General features: G+C 31.5%; 1 protein-coding gene across 4 annotated transcripts in view; it reads left to right on the forward strand.

Moving 5' to 3' along the window:
- LOC106115879 (gamma-glutamyltranspeptidase 1) overlaps positions 1-18442 on the forward strand; it is a 29521-nt gene that overhangs the window by 4927 nt on the left and 6152 nt on the right. For 2 of the 4 annotated variants that reach the window (XM_013309504.1, XM_013309502.1), the window contains exons 3-6: positions 9681-9902; positions 13304-13524; positions 16511-16700; positions 17368-17571. In XM_013309504.1, the coding sequence (XP_013164958.1) occupies positions 9681-9902; positions 13304-13524; positions 16511-16700; positions 17368-17571 (837 nt within the window). Of the gene's footprint in view, positions 1-2949; positions 3160-6925; positions 7121-9680; positions 9903-13303; positions 13525-16510; positions 16701-17367; positions 17572-18442 lie in introns of those variants that run through there. The other 2 variants (XM_013309501.1, XM_013309503.1) reach the window with 2 other exon arrangements.

Genomic DNA, 18442 nt, shown 5'->3' on the forward strand with positions numbered 1-18442 from the left:
TTTAGTACTCCAAAAAATATACTGAACTAAACTAATACAAATAATTTAGACAATTTTCTTTTATAAAAGAAAAGGCAAGCAGTGCAAATTTAAGCAATAAAAAGATTTCGTTATGATCCATATTCTCAAAGCGTATTTTCCCTTTTTATTATGACAAAGAACTTTCCGGTCGAAAAATAATTTTCGTATAAGTCTTTTGAAGTGATAATATACAATAGAAAAGAATAGTTTGAGAGAGCATTGTGTTTCTTAAATTGAGAAACATATCTCTCTCCGATTTGTTAAAGTAAATGACAGAGCGTGTAACAAACGAAAGGCCTTAAAACATTAACATAATATACAAATTTTTAGCGCCTGCTGAAATGTGATGTTGTTATATTGTGCGAATTTGCTATTTATATTTTAACAGCACCAACAAACAGTATTTAACTACACAATTGAAACGTTTATTTTTTATCAGTACATGTAAATCCCTTTTAAACTGTCAAGTTTCTTAGAAACTTAAGCTTTTTATACGTCAGCTTAAACATAATAAAAATAATAAAATATTCTCGTTTTGTTCCCTAACAGGAAATATTGTAGCTAATTTATAGATTCTGTAACACCCTACTGATATTTAAAATAAAATTTATTGAACAGATTTTTACAAATCAAATACTTAAGCAAATGCCTAGATCAATTTAGCTTAGAAAGAAATAGATAATGTCAGCAAACCTTATCATATTCACATTTTTATTTATTTATCCGTTTACATCCAATCTCTATACGATATATTCGCATGTATTTTAATCAGTCATAGAATTAAAAAATCTCTTAAGTATATCTGCAAGCCGATTTGAATAAGGACCAAATTTTATCGTATGGAAATCAACGAATTTATCCATAATCCTACGTGAGCCAGTGAAATGTATATCCGGATGATCTAAGTTCTAAATGTTGGTATCAACTTGTGCAATACATATTTTTATCTCTTTCCCTCTCCTGGATACCACTGAGATAATGATATGTTTTTGTAACAGTGTTTCGGCAATTAAAACTTAAGTAACTCGGGTTAAATAAAAAATATTAAAATGTTTGATATTTCTTAATTTATTTATTTTCTAAAGAAAATTTAAGATGATATAAAAGAATATTTAACATAAATATTTTTTATATCGAAATATTCTTGTTCATTTTTCATTAACCTTTTAAGAAATTTAAGAAAAAGTCTAAAAAAACACGTCAAGTTTTATCTCGATAGATATGAATTAATTCAAAAGTCTTTAATAAAAATCTTTTGAAATATAGTTGAAAAATAATTTTATTATTGTGAAGATTGTAAGCAAGAATGTTTTTACATTTTAATATTCAAAGTTGGTCTGAAAGTTAAATTTTCTTATAACTTGTAGGATTTCTAATAATCTTTTGATCTTTATACTATAAAGTTCACATTTTGTTGTTATACACGAAGATAAACGTCCTTCTTGGTTTATCTGTTTGGACATAAAAGGATCATAATAATTTCTGACCCTTATTTTATATAGACCATGAAACTATATTAAATCTATAAATAAGATGATGCAATGTTTTCTACATACTTTACCACAAATCGAGCAAAAAGTTACATTAATTGATGTGGTTAACACAGAAAATTAATAACTTTTTTAGTACTTAAGTTCAATTTTAAAATAAACTTAAGTTGTGATATGTACTTAATTTATCAATGTAATACAGCAAGGTTTTCTAGTTTTATACAAGTTACGAAGTTGAACTCTCTAATTAATAAATATATCTTACTAATATTATTTATGTTTGGATGGATGGATATCTCCAGAACGTCTGTATGGATCTTGCTGTAATTCGGAATAGATGTAAAACATGTTTTTTAAATACCGCGTAGACGGAGTCGCGGGTGACAGCTAGTTAAAAATAATCAGAGAAACGACTCTTATAAAATGTCTTATATTGTAACACCATTAACATTGTCCTTTGTCGTAAACCTTATCGAGAACGAAATCAAGGATTTTGCAAACATAAATCCATCAAACTCGCTTTCCGTTGTAAATTAGTTACACGACTCATCGAACGTAATAAATCTTAAAGAACAAATCTATAATAATCTTAAAATCAGTCAGAAAATGATTGCTAAGGGAAAATTATAAAAAATTATACTTCGAACAAAAAGAAATTTAAGTAATAAGTAAAAGTAAGTTATATTTATAGCTTATTATTTACTAGAAAACAGTATAGTGTGGTTAAAGCAGCATACTTCGTTGTTCGTTTGCTTCACAGGGAGTCGGACTCTGCAAAATTGAGTAATTTACCAATCAGTCCCTGTTGATGCATCATTCATACAACGTGTACGGTTTATCTGTGTGCTTTTTATGGTATATCTCAATTTTCCACCTTTTCTTCAAATATCTGCTTAATCTAAACGAAATATTATATTTTCTTTGAGTATAAATGTTTGTAATTCGTCGAATATATTACAAGTAAAATACTCAGCATAACGTAAAAATTACAAAAAATACTAGCAATAGTGTTCAATAATTCCAACAAAAAAGTCGAAGTGCTTTCGCTTCGAATCGATTCCATAACGAAATTCTAAAATGTTTAGAACTGACAATAACTTTCGATAAGTCACATGATTGTCGCGCGTCAGTTCAATACATTATTGAAATTCGTTATAGTATCGCACCGGAATGCACTTTCTCTAACCACCTTCTACGCAAGCAAACATTTATTTTTTGAAAAATCAATGCATAATGTTAAATATTATAAAGTACCAATTTCCCTTACACGTCCAAAAAGCTGTATCACCGGTTTCATTAAACCGAGCCATTCATTACATAAATAATTTACATAAACTTGTTTTATAATTTACCCGTGTCGTGTGTACGGACCCTTACTTGTGACGTATAGTGCGAGGTCGCGTTATTTGTCCGTAGTTTTTATGTTAGGTGCTTTATCACAACACTATGTGTTCAGTTACATATCAGATGTGTTTTAATATAAGTTAACGTGTATGATAGAACAAAAATTTAATGTGTGATAAATATTAGTGATGTGCGACACACAGTTATTAAGACAAAGTTCCTTGAAGAAACCGGGACAAGCAGGAAGTGTTAAGAGAAAAAATCTACATGTTCTCATTAAGCTTCCAGAATCCGCTCGTGATAGGTTTGTTATTTTTTTCTCTGTTTTTTTTTTAATAAACGTAAGTCAGATGTTAAGGCGAATAATAAATATTAACGTTAAACTTTTTTGACGAATTTTACCACTTTGCAGTTGTTTTCTCGCAGTTATAAAATACTTTACTGGTTACTACTTCAATGACTATACTTATAACTTTATTTAAAACAGATTTAGAATATAATTTGAAAAGATTATGTTTTACGTTTGTACCAGATTTAAAAAAGATGTATTTCGCCGTACAAGAGATATCTATTAACAAACATGCATCCATCTAAACTTTCGCATTTATAAATAAGATAAATAAATTTTGTCGTATTAACTGTTTACATAGTAGGTTTACATTGTCATAATTATACAAAAACGTACTTTTTCGCATAGTGAAAACCCATCGTAAGAGTTTGTGTAAATGTCACCTGCACATTTTATATCAATCAATCATAATGTGTGTCACAAAACACACGAACGTAATACTAATTAAAATATAATTATATAAAGATATAATATATAAGGTAACGAATAGGTATATAATAAAAACATGTTATATATTATAGTATTAGATTTAATTTAAAAAAAAAAGTTGTTTACTTGCTATGGAATATTTCAGAACGAATAATGCTCGATGGATAAAAAAAAAGAAGTTTAAACTTTGAACGTTTTTCATGTAATTGATGTAACGTGGATTTTCACTGACTTAACATATTTGCCAAAACATATCATTCTCTCTATTTTCGTACAGAAAGAGACAGAGATGGCATTATATTTTGTACAGGTGAAAGAAACTTACGATTATACTAATATTATAAATGCGATTGGATGGATGGATGTTTATTAAAAGCTATCTCCAGAACGGCTGCATGGATCCCGCAGATATTTGTCTTAGATGTAGAACATAGCTTGAAAGAACACATAGGCTTCTATTTTTTTAATCCACGCAGACGGAGTCGCGGGCGCAACAAGTCAACCCGCATTGGGCCAGCGTGATTGACTATGGCTTAGTCACTCTCAACTTAAGGTAGGCTCCGAGCCTCCTCAGGTTGGACTTATAGTGAGCTGAAGATTAATAACAACTTACCTTGATGAATGAACCCTGACTTGCCTTATCAATTCACTATGAAAGAGATGACGTAATTGTATGTTTGATCTGAGGAGAATGATGGATAGATAAAGTAGATAAAAATATAATAAGACTTGTGCATATACATTTTTTGTTAATTAATAAATTGTTACGTTGATATTACTGTATTATACTTTATTAGAAAATTTAGTTACAATTCATTATTCCGCAACGAATAAATTGCCATTTATTTCTTCATAATGTATACTTTTTGTCACATAAAATGTACTAGAATATTATTATGTATAGCATCATTTAAATGGCAGGTAATAAAACTAAGATTTATGCGTAAACCGATATGGGATATGTACATAGACCACCAAGGTCTGTATAAACTAGAGCGCCTAGTTCCAATAAATTGTTTATCAAATATTACGTTTTTCGCTAATTTACTAATATTTCTTGTAGCGACTAAGCTCTTTGCTTGTGCTAGGATTTGGTTTACGACAATTATCGAATTGCAGAATTCGAACCCTCGCCCACATGATAGGAAATCCGTACCCTTTACCATTAGCTACTGCCGCTTCATTGATAAAACAAATGATCGCATCAAGAGTAAAATCCCACAGAAAAATGAATACTTGCTTAAAGCTGCCAGTATTTCTTTTGAATTTAACAAGTTTACACCATCGTATTCATTTACACAAAACCATAATCGATTACACAAACCTATAGTCAATTACACAAAACCGTAGTCAATTGTTACACAAAACGGCAGGCATTTGTTACTATAACGAATTGGATATTTTTAATTATGGTTGGCTAAAAGCGGTTATTCACCTTGGTGTTCTGTGGTACCGTAATACTCCTTCCTGTTCATTCATAAAATTATCGTTAACTAAAATGTGGTACAAAGTGTTATAATTATGAACGAATCATCTTACTAATATTATAAATGCGAATGTTTAAATAGATGGATGGGTGATTGTTAAAAGGTATCTATCAGCAGAACGGCTCAAAGGATATCGTTTAAGTTTGAAGAAAAACACATAGTCTACAATTTTTTTTTTTAATTCCCTGAGGATGGAGTCATGTGTCACAGGTAGTTTAAAATAAACTATCTACTTAGAAGATAAGTAAATAAGTCTTGTACTTCTAAAATTATTTAGTTGTAATATATTTAATTTACTCCGACTATCTTTTTACCGATTGTCCGAGGGTAATGTGTTTCATGAGTACATAAGTATGTTTGTTTTAGGTATTCCGTTTTTATTATTGTCATTTGTTATATATGGTTGCTATGGTAACCATTTGTAGCCTAAACAATTGAACTGAGAATTTTTCCACGGGTCGTTATTGAGGTACAGTGCGACTATTAAATATACTATTTAATACAATGTGTATTGGTTGTTGAAAATCTTACACGTGGAAATTCCTCAGTTTTATAACATAATATTTGACTATGTTATTAGGAAACATTCAGATTTGTATAATACAACAGAATGATGCCAAAGCAAGTTGTTTATAAAACAAACACGCTAACATATAAGTAATCTTTTACTTACATGTTTGATAAAATAATTTAATAATACTTTGCAATACTCGACGCAATGACCTATTAAAAAAGAAAGATTTTTTTTCTTTTTCAAAGACTATTCTAATAATATTGATAGCTGCCAGTTTCACACCTACATTTTTCTAAAATAGTTAAAAGGTGGGTGCAACTTTTGTCAGGCATAATCGAATACCCGATTTATTCAAAACAATATAATTTTAAATACATGAAGTATTTAAATGGACTGATCGCACTACAAACAATAGTAATGTTCACTGATTGCGATCATTAGTCGGTTCAATTTAAAACAAATGCAATAAAAATGCATCCTTAAAAAGCTAAAATGGTGTAGAATTGCACTGCTCTTTCCGCACGATGTCCCAAAGCCTGGCTCATCAACGTCCCGCGTCAATCATAATAGTCATAAACATATTGTACACAATGTAAATATGATGTTGAATATGTTATCAGTATATCTCGCATCCTGTCCTTTCAAGAGCTCACAAAAGCGGCTGAGAGTTACATTAAAGGGTGTGAACACAACGAGCTATTATACTAATTAAAATTAGGAGTAACATTCATCAGCACAGAACACATTATTGTGGACGTAAAAGATAAAATCGTGAAAAGAACGAGTTCAAATCTCACTCGCCATAACCTGGTTAAATGATTTTTTCATTTTTTTTTACATATAACGTTACAGTTTATTTATTTTAAGTTAAAAATCGTAAAATCTTTGTTTTAAAACGCAGACCATAGATGGCGCTATTTCATCTATTAGAGACTTAATCGCGTTTTTGTGACTTTTAAAATTATTTTTTGGTTATTAAAATTTCCTTTTAGAAACGTAAGCAAGGTTATTACCATTAAGTAATTTCATTTGGCCTTTTAATTTAATTAAATTAAATCATAAGCCAATGTAATTATATTGGCTCATGATTTTTTCCTTAAAAAATCGGATTAAGTAATAATAAGAAATTAAATATAAAAATGTAAAAATTATAGTTGTATTAAATAGATATAAATATTATGTTCAAATGTTCAAATTTACCTGAACCAGTGTGTGCACACGCCTTTACAATGACGTACGAGGTCGTCAACTGAGACAATTTATTCGCAGATTTTTTTAAACAGTACTATGTGTTTAGTGTCCATCCGAACACTTGTTTGATTTAATTTATAAAGTGACCGTGAATTAAGTTTTTATTAGAAAAATAGTGTATAATAATAATGTGTGATAGAGAATTAATAAGACAGACATCCTTGAGTCGAGCCGGGAGTGTTAGAAGAAAGAATCGAAACATACATATAGATTTACCGGACACTACACGAGAGAAGTGAGATTTTTATATTATTAAGCTATTCAATTATCAAAAATTACATCAAATATTATTAATATTAATAATTTAATATATAAACTTCGCTAACACATAAATGAAATGGTAGAAATAAGGATGCATGTACTCTTGGGAAGAATGGATTTCGTTTAAGAACTTACCATACTTATATCTTCTTAAATCACTCAAGTTATTTAAGTTACAGTTAAGCGTCATACATCCATACAAGAAGTTGTTTAACCATTGGTTTCTGAATTCTCTATATAAAACATATCATCATCCCTGTCATTATCTTTGACAAAACAATAATTTTGATCTCAGAAACCCACAGTTACTCAGTCGACTAGAATAATTTTGAATTAAATCATCAACCAAAGCACTTCGGCAGTGGAATTTCACGGGTATGTTGATATTTTGAATATTTTCAAACAAAAGACGCACTTCAACATAATTAACATACGCTCCGATAGATGTATTTGGTATTCATAACATTTGGAATTGCTGTTCATGTAAACATTACTCCGTGTAAACCTGTCTTTGTTTATATAAGCTTTTAGTGTTTACATTTCCTAATACTGAGTACATTTAGACTGGTGATAGTGATCCCACAAATAGATTCTTAGGTTTTAGAATATGGATTATAAGTTTTATCGCTAAATGACGCACAATTTTTTTTCTAATTATAATTCTTGGATAAATTAAACACTTATTACTTACTTTAAACACTGAATAATCTTGTTAAACTTTATTTATTGTTTTGTTTTTCTTTTCTATAAATAAAATATATTTTTTTATAGAATATAATGTGAAGTATCTAAACCCTTATAACATGTTATATGGCTCTTGAAAGTAAACATTGTCTGTGTTTTAAAAATGTCATGTAAAATCATGTTACGTTAATGCAAATTTGTTAAGTCATGATGTGGTGTTAAAACTGTATAATTGTTTGTTTAGATTTAACTTGTTACTCGTGATTACGTAAGATGAAATGTGATATAATATAATCTATTTTCTTGTAAACACGCAAACATTAGAATTGAAAATCCGCGAGTGCGACATAGGAACAGAGAACTGTGTTTATCATCTTTGTATACTAAAGAATGTCACAATGGAAAGTCTGAGATAATCAATATTATTTTACTTCGTTTCTACTACTAATTAAACTTTATATCGTAAAATTTTAAATTTATATTTCCTTTAGAAATATCTTCTAGTTCTACGGCTTGTTTAAGTTCAAGTTATCGGTTAGTTGCTTACACCAATTAGTGTATGGCGGCCTTAGTTGTTCTCTAATTCGTGACTACCATTCTTTATTGGACAGCTTCAGAACATGAAGCCCTAAAAATCCTTGTTTAAAAAATATAGGAGAAAATACTACAAATCGCGCCATCTGTTAACGGGACTCGGAACTAACCAAGAAGTGAAACTTCCTGAACAGCTGTTTTCATTATTGATTTTCCGCCAAGCCTCAAACAAACCTCACTCCTGCAATACCTGCAGTTTACTCACAAAATTGACGTCATACACGTGACGTTGCACTTATAAAATGGTTATTCGTTAGTTATAATTACAAGAAAATGGAAAAAAAAACATTTATAATGTAAAATTCATAAACATTTTGTAGTGAAAGGTTATATTTGGACTTAATTATTACAAATAACAAAACTGTGCAAGAAAGAAGTGTGTGATAAAAATATAAATAAGATGGAAATGACTCTAAGTGGTTTATATAGAAGAAATTTTATAAGTTCACGTTCTGAAGATATCCCGATGGATACAATACGTTTGGTGTCACCGATAAACAGGTTCAATATGTTTAATGGGAATTTTAGTAATGACGATTTAGATTATTTAGAGAAGTAAGTAAATAATCGAAAATGGAAAAGCTTTTAAATAATTAACATTTATTATCGATACCGTTTTTTTATTTACATTAAGCAAAATTAAAATTAAAAAATAGTGACATGAGATTGTGTTATTTTCTTTATAATATTAAATAGGTTAATGAATTACCAAACTTACATGTGCTTAATGTCAAAAATAATAATAACTTTTATAGTTAAGGATAACTTTATAGCCAAAATAATTATATCGTAATTTGAACTTTTACATAAATATGATAGTAAGTACCTGTACGGTTTTATGAGTAATATTAATTGTACTGAAAACGTGTTAAATATTTCTATATCATATTATTTTTTAATTCAGTTACTATGTGTGGCTTACATAAAATGAAAAGGAACTTAAGACTAGAAATTACTATAATAGAATATTCTTTTAAAGCAGCTTGTCTATATTATATTTATAATGATGCTTTAAATAAATGTTCTTTCTAAAATTGTTATAGAAATTTCACAATGACAATTATTAAATGTCTAGTATTAATTAAGAACGTAAGAGAATTTTATAATGCACGTACTTTTACAGATTAATCTTATTTAATTAAAAAGTTACTGTTTACGACAACTACATTATTTGTACAGAGAAATTCTAACACTTTAGTTAAGTTTTTATTACATTTGAAACTATGTTTATCTACAGCATTAATGCATTGTTACAGACCATACAAGCTAAGGACCAAAGTTATAATTACTGGTCTGGTGCTCCTCGTCCTGGTATCTGCATTGAGTGGCTTCCTCATCGGCAGTGCTGACTACGCGGCATGGAAGAACTCGGAACCACCAGATCCACTGCGTCCATTAAAACCCTCGCCGTCTATTCTGCACATCTTCCAACGCGCCGCCGTGTGTACCGATGCACCACAGTGTTCGAAGATCGGCAGGTAAGCGCTTTTTATAATACATTTTTTGTACATGACGTGTATAAAAAAATAAAATGTTTAAAAAGACCACATTTTTCTGTTAACAGTTTTGTTTAGCTACTCGTCAATAGATGGCGGTGTAATGATTTAATTTTAGACCAGTGTATCTAATTAAATATCGATACGATAAAATTTCATATAAATAATTGTTTTCTTAATTATTTCGCATACGTAGTAAATATCATTCAGTAATAAATGATTGAATAATTTTTACTAAATAAATTCATTATCAATAATTTACGCGACACGATTTTAGCTCATTGAAAGTGTTGTCATATATTGCTTCTCTCTACTAAAGTGGTAGATTTAAATATTTTTAACTTTAAACAATGTTTTGGATCTCAAAACTGCAATTTGCGATATCCTACTTTAAGAAATATATATGAGAGTTAAACACATTGTTAAAAAATCTATGTTGGATTGTAAACGTAACGTACTTAATTCCATGCGATCATTTGGTCCAAGACACGTTTATTTACTTTACATATGTTATTACATTACATATTTCATTTTCTCTGGATATAAAACGAAGGACAAGATCATTCCATATCACAAGGTTGAAGTTGATGAAGAGTCATATTAATAATCATTTAAGTAGCCGTGAAATTACCAAACCCTTTACTTTTTACTTTGCTTGGTAGTTTTTTTATTTATATGACCACACCGTAAAACATAAACACAACGTGCTGCGCATAAATAAACGTTCTTTCATAACCGGGTCGCAGCGAGCTCTCCGCCAATCACGTTTCGAGAATTTTATCGACGCGCATGCGGTCAGTGACGTGTCGCACCGTGCCTATATAAGCACACCGGCCTTTGGCATCGCGAACATTTCATTGAAACAAAATCAACCGTAGCGTTGTCACAGTGACAAATCTCGTGTGGACTTTAAACAAATTACATTTTCAACAATTAAATATGTCCGAAGCTTTCTTTGACGAGTACGATTACTACAATTTTGAACACGACAAGCACATCTTCTCCGGACACAGTGGGAAACAACGCTCGAAGAGAGAGGTAAGCGAGCACACGAACCACTTCGATCCGTCCGGCCATTCTAGAAAGATCGTGACCAAGTTGGCTAATACAGAAAAGAATAAGAAAGCCGGTAAAAAAAATTAAATGGACAATTTGTGAAACTGACGACCATGGCGTGCAAAAGGATAGTGGAAATGCCAAATGAAAGGAGACTTTTATTGAGAATACCCGAGGAGAGCGCGGGTCGTAGCTCGTCGCAGAGATCACTGGAACACCCGAGACGATTCCTGTTGACTCAGGGCTTCTACCTCGCCCAGCACGGCGCCTCTGCCAGGGCGCGCTGGCGGACGAGGCAACGGCAGAAATGAATCGTGTACCGGCCTCATTGTAACCGGTAAATCTATTTTGGATACAACACCGTTCCAACGACTGATCTCAAATCTCACTGAGCTTGTTATAAAGCTCAAAATTGCTGTGTTACTAATTAACTAGATGCTTACTTTATTACGTTTTAATTTTGTATCGCTAGCGGTACACAAAGGACTGTAATAATAATTTTAAGTTAATAAAAAATAATAAATTATACTTTGGTTTGTTTTATTTGGTCGTGTTTGCTAGGCGGAAAATAAACTGTCCTCTGGCGAGGTCGTTGGCTTGTTTGTTATTGAGTTGATATACAGGCGGACGCAAACGACTACGCATCTACAATTCTTGTTTATATACAAAAAGAACCTTGGCTCGACTATCTGCTAGTCCGCGACTCGTTGACCTTGTTGTCTTACTTTTTACATTCATGTATTATTGCTGTTTTTTTTAGAATTAGTGCTGCTTAGGTTGAAAGATAAATCTTTATAAATTTCTCTGCTGAATTATCGCAAATCTTGAACCATGATTCCTGAATTCATTCATTATATGGAGTACAAAGAAAAAATAAATTACAATACACTTATATAGAAAGTAGAAGACATTTGTGGGTAGGTACCTAGCTTCATCTCAACTAGAAATAGGTGAAAATTAATTGAAACAAAGATTAATTTTCAAGTGATATTATAGAATTAATAGAAGTAAATAATTCCAGTAACTTACGACATGATTGTCTTTTATAAATATTGTAGATAAGATAAGATTGGTAAATAGCATTAGGTATGATCAATGAATTTCAGTCAGGGGTTATTAGGTATGTATGGCCCTAGGGCCGGCATTAGGGTAGAGCGTGGTTGGGCGACCGCCCAGGGCGGTGGACATAAAAAGGCGCCATAGGTCGGCGAATAACACATTCTTACATAACTCTAACAGGATTAACGCCCCATCAAAGTCACGATAAAACAAAGGACGCCTTAGAAACCTCGCCCAGGGCGCCAGCTTAAACCGACACTGCGGTAGAATTGTTACATTTAAAACCTCACTTAGGGTTTTCAGATTCCAAAAAATGTGTGATGTAAAGATGGTCAATAAAAATGATCATCCAAAATATAATTATAAAAAATTCAATAAGAGTATTAATGATACTGCGACAAGTTGTAAGATACGTATTTTATTTGTAGGAAGAAGGAAGTTAACCAAAGTAACATTGTACCTAAGGAAGTCTGGTGATAAGAATTTTAAACGAATATAAATCGAAAGAAAAATGAAAAAATGCGATTACTTTAGTAATATACTTCTTAACACTAGGCCCTATACAAATATGACTAGCTAATGCCCGCGACGTCTACGTTACGATGGAAAAATATCAAATAATATAAAATATAGGCATCTAACACGTAATACAAATTGCATCTCCTGAGGCTATGCGTGTGTTTTATGATTATTATTATTATGAAAAAACTCACGACAGATATAATTAACTAAGAAGCCAAGGCCTAGACCCAGCCCTAATAGGATTATGGTCTACGTAACCAAGCATAGAAGTAAAGATTAAAAATAAATACTTTCTATAATGTTTCATCAAAAAGTCATAGTTTTGAAGTAAGAAATTGCTAGAAGGAATATCGCTGATTTTAAATGGCATATTAACGCGTTTGCGTGCGCTGACTCACGTAGGCTTGTCCTTATTCCACTTTGAAGCAACTTATTGCTTATTTTTATCTGTGTATACATATTTTGAATGTTAAAGTACTATATTGGCAATTAAAAATGACACACAAGACTTTTATATGCGTTCTTACTAATATAGTGGGTAGGAGCAAAATATACTTGACTGGTGCGCTGGAAGAACTTAGGCCTACAGGTGCAAGGGAACATAACATGTACTCGGACAAAGGACAAGATGGTACTGAATTCACTGCTTTGTACTCTAAAAAATACCAATCTTTTTATGTACGTCTTGATATAAAGGTATCGCTGTCTTCTTGCTGTGAAAACTGATAGTCTTTTATTTCCTTTAGACAAATCCTCGTCTCAAATGGTTCCGCGGTGGACGCAGCGATCGCTGCGATGTTCTGCAACGGACTGTACAACCAGCAGAGCATGGGGCTCGGCGGCGGGTTCTTCATGACCGTCTACATAAAGGAGGAGGGCAAAGCGTATACTGTAGTTGCGCGAGAGACAGCCCCTGCCGCCGCCACCGCAAACATGTTCCATGGGAACTATGATAAAGCGAAGAAAGGTGAGCAATTACATTTATTCTCAATAGATGGCTGTCATTTATTTTCACATAGGGGTGTGCATTGGCCCTTTTTAATCTGTCGATACCTAGGATAGAGTTGTTTTCAGCTTGCAGTTCCAAATTGCGAACGCGAAAGATTGAATAGCATAATATTGAGAGTGATTTAAGCTTAAAAAATAAGACATAGAAGCTTAGTTATTTTAATCTTTATATTTTACTACAAAAGTATAGATTACCTTCTATACTAGGTCGAGGGCTATCACTTGTCTATCCATATACTTGTTATTTATTTATATTGCCTCTGGAAGGTCTTATCGACTTATATTTACAGCTAATATACGGTTTCTCTTTACAAATGTGAAACATTACTAAGGTTTATTGCGTTGAAGATTCATAGAACATAGTCTGTTAGCGGAAGATTTTTTTTATAGTTCCAGTAAATTATTACATCGATAGGCATTTGTTAGGCATACGTTGTATTATAATCGCTTAGTCGGTGTATCGTGTTTGTACGTATTGAGGTTATGTCTCAGTTTATGCAATCGTATTCAGAAACATGCGTTGCTAACTGAAATCGTTTTATAAACTGGGGGCCTAGCACGAAAGTTATCGTGAATGTTTTCGTAACTTCATCGATAAAATTTTTATAACATTTCTTATGTCCGGGGGCTGCACTAATCTCATACAATTTTTGTCGATAACTACTCTCTCGTAAGTCTTACTGCCAGGTTCTATGTTATCGTAGTTTTCTATTTATATTTTTTATAGGAACACCATACACGTCATAAGTCTGTTTTGTATATAATATAAAAGGGAAAAACAAATGACTGATATTAAATTATATGACAGTACTTATATGACGATATGTTTTATACAGAGATTTTGATGTCAGAAAGCCACGGTAAATCATGTTATATCATTTAGTAATAATAATTATAGAAAAAGTCTTACTTTCTAGATCTAGGTAGTTAATACGATAATATCTATGTATCGATAACAGTATTATCGATTAATACGTGTCCGTTCCAGTTAACCTTATCATCGTGGCCTCGAAAATCTTTACTGTTTATTATTTCTTTGTTCAATACAATGCTTTATCTGTTACAATATCTGTCTCAGTCTTTAATTGTCACTTATCTAACCTTTAGTGTAGATTTTACAAAACAACAATATATTCTTAATGTACGTCAGATTCAGATATTCGAACTTTAAACAAAGAAGTTTGCTTTTGTTTTAAATAAAATACGCATTCAAAGATAAACAATCAAGGCAGTGCATAGGGCAGGGGTGGTGAACCTTTACATATCAGCGTGCGCTTTTGCAAAAGAGTGTTGCATCCTCACATCTACCAACTCCACTTATTGGTATCCTTTTTATAATAGTAATTTTGTAATCAGCGAAGTGTACAATTGTATTGTGCCGTTGGTTCGCCACCCCTGGTGTATAAACAAAAACGTGTATTGAGTACGAGTATACAATAACAATGTGTTGTTGTCACTGTTTGTTTCAATGAAAATGAAAGAGATAACAATATGTTTCCACAGTGAAAAAACGCAAATATCTAGAAACTCCAACATACCGAATAAAATTTTGGTCTATTACCAGTATTACCAATTCTTAACAAAACTCCATTTGAAGAACAAAAGGTATCTAATTGTGTCTATTGTTAATTTAAGTGGGTTATATTTTTGATAAATCTCTTTCATCGTAAAAGCAATTGTTTAAATATTACTTTTTTTAATGAGAACAACGACCTGGTTATGGTATAAAGTTACAACTACGAGAATATAAAGACTCTTTAACATGCGACCTTATAAAATGTTCATTATTGTTGATTTAAAAATTGAAATGGAATAAAAATATTTGAGTCAACTAGAGCAAAAGCATAAAGCTAATTATCTGTAAAAATCATCCAACTCGTTTTCCTTTAAAACACATAAACAACAAGAGTCAGATGGTATCATCACAGCTCACTATACGTCCCCACCGAGGGGCTCGGAGCCTAACCTAAGTTAGGGGTGATTAGGCCATAGTCAACCACGCTGGCCAAGTGCGGGTTGGTTGACTTCACACATATCTTTAAATTTCTTCGCATATATGTGCAGGTTGTATCAACGATGTTTTCCTTCACCGTAAGAACGTCGGATAAATGTATATATGTAAATCGAAAATCGAAAAACACATTGGTACATGGTGGGAACGAACCCAGGACCTGCAGATTACAAGTCAAGTGCTTTAACCCCTGAGCCAGATGGTACAGATGGACCTTGCTTTTGTTGTATTTTGGACATCTACATAAATTCACAATTACTATGACAACCACTAAATTGTAATCGCAGCTCGTTTGCCAACTTATCTAATGAAAAAAACTGCATCTTTATTCACTCTCTGACTTTCGCTTTAAAGAATCGGAAAGGAAATGCTGACGTCATAACATTAATAAAACTCTAAATAACTTTTTAGTAGTTCAGAGGATATCATAATGTTATTAAGTATTTTATAATTAATATCAAACGTGTTACTAAGCCTGTCTTAAGAATGTGCGAGTACCTACAGATTTTGCGAGGCGCTTTCATGAGAAAGTTTCACCGAAGCTTTCTCTTCGATCTGGTTCGACCGACTAATACACGAGAGACGCAAGATCTTTTAAATTTCACTAACACATATCATATCACTTTATCATAATATGAATGATGAACCAACATTGTGATGGAGCCATCATAATAAAGGAATAATATTATAAGATTTTTTTTATCACTGATTATGACTAGACTAAGGTAAAAATTTCATAGTCCTTGTTACGACTTTTCCAATAAATATTTTTGATTATTTATTGGTTCAGGAAAGAAAAATAAGGTCCATTCTCCGTATTTCTATAATTAATTCCAAATAATCTTAAATCTTTTCACGTGTATAGTCGTATGACTGGATTGGAACCCAGGATCGTAAGAACGATGAATCTTTAAACTCTATCTTTTTTTCACAGGTCCACTGGCTTTGGGCATTCCTGGTGAACTGCGGGGTTTATGGGCTGCGTACAAGAGATGGGGCAAACTTCCCTGGGAGAGTTTATTGGCCCCCACACTGGCTCTCTGTGAGAATGGCTATGTCATGTCAAAAGTCCTATTCGATGGACTTGAAAGTGCACCCTATGTAAAGAATGATCCAAATCTAAGGTAAGTATCTGATTAAAACTTCAAAATACAACTTTTTTCAGTACAAAAGTCAACAATTTAGCTAATATCTGTGATGTTTAGAGACTATCTTAGTTACAAATTGAATTAATAGGAAAAGAAAGATTACGGAGAAAGTAATGAAACCTCTTTAGTTACTTTATATTGCGTCATTTTTTATTAAGTTAGAAGGAATAATAAAAAAAAGTCCAACTACGCATATTTCGATTTGCATATGAGTCATTCTCGTCTATCTTGTATTATGCAATATGTGACTAGATTGCGCGTTTGTTTTCAAACATATGTATAATGTTATTTATGCTAAGTTTATAGTTCAGATAACATTATATATTATAGTGACGTGCAAATAGATACTTAAAAAAAACAAAACAACAATGACCTTTGTAAAACATATTATATTTCATATCTTTAAAAAAATTGGATGTATGGATATTTCTTAGAAGGTATCTCCAGAACGACTGCATGAACCTCGCTGAAAACTAGCATATATGTAGAACATAACCTAAAAGAACACATAGTATACCTATTACGTTTTTTTAAACTGCGTGCGGACGTTAGCGACAGCTATTAGTCTATATTGCTGTTCATTAAACACACACAAACATTAAAATTTGACAGAACAAAACAATAAAAAATGCTTTGTTTTTAGGAAAACGTACTACAATCCTACAAAAGGCCAGTTCCACAGACCAGGGACGGTTGTGAAGCCGAGTGAAGCATTATGTAAGACGTTGAAGGTGATAGCTAGGAACGGTGGCGATGAACTATACAATGGAAGCCTCGCTGTTGAATTCTTAGATGATTTACAGCGCGCCGGCAGTATCGTTACAGCTGACGATCTGAGAAATTATCAGTAAGTTAAAAAATATTTTTAACATTTAAAAAATACGCTAGTACAAGTACAATTTCAATTGACGCATAAGAAACAGTAGTCGCTTTTTGTGATTTTTTTCTTTTTTTTTTTTTGTTTAAGACTTTTGTTCTTTTAAACATGTCAGCCATGTAATAAACTGCTTACAAAATAATTACGACTTCAAGTTAAGAAAATGACAAAAAAGTACAAGCAATAATAATAATAAAATTTACTTTTTTGTGCTTATCGAACTGTAAACAAGATATTTTTCTAATTTTTTTCTGTATCTACTTCAATAATCAGTTTTTAAATGGCACATATTAAATCAATTAAAGTTTTCTAACCTAAAATTATTAACACGTAGGAGCCGTTGATTTGATAAAATAATAAAGCATGAAAAAGACAAGATTTGAACTCAACACAATTTACGACGTAAATACGTAAATAACTCTTAAAAAGGTTCTGTATACCTGTGAATCTATGAAAATGTCTTCAAGTCAAACTACTAATAAAACAAGGTGTACTTATTCCATTTCAATCAGGCTCTTATTCCGTGTATTTTGTAGTACTTAGTACCACTTAAAAGAGATGACTATTACTATTGCACAAGAAATTTTACAATATTTCATATTCTATAAAAACTTCAATAACTTATGATTCATAACAATTCGTTGTAATGAATCGTGGTATTTTGTTAATATACACAATAAAATGACACGTATAGATAAAAAAATAAGAATTTTGATGACCAAGAGAATTAACATTTTAAAAATACAGTGTTTTTCCATTTAATCAAAAAAAAAATCCGAAAACAACTTAATTTTTTCTACGGTATAGCCTATTCTACTAATCTTAGTAAACATTTGATAAC

The sequence above is a fragment of the Papilio xuthus genome, unplaced genomic scaffold, assembly GCF_000836235.2.
Source record: "Papilio xuthus unplaced genomic scaffold, Pxut_1.1 DF827777.1, whole genome shotgun sequence".
NCBI lineage: Eukaryota > Metazoa > Arthropoda > Insecta > Lepidoptera > Papilionidae > Papilio > Papilio xuthus.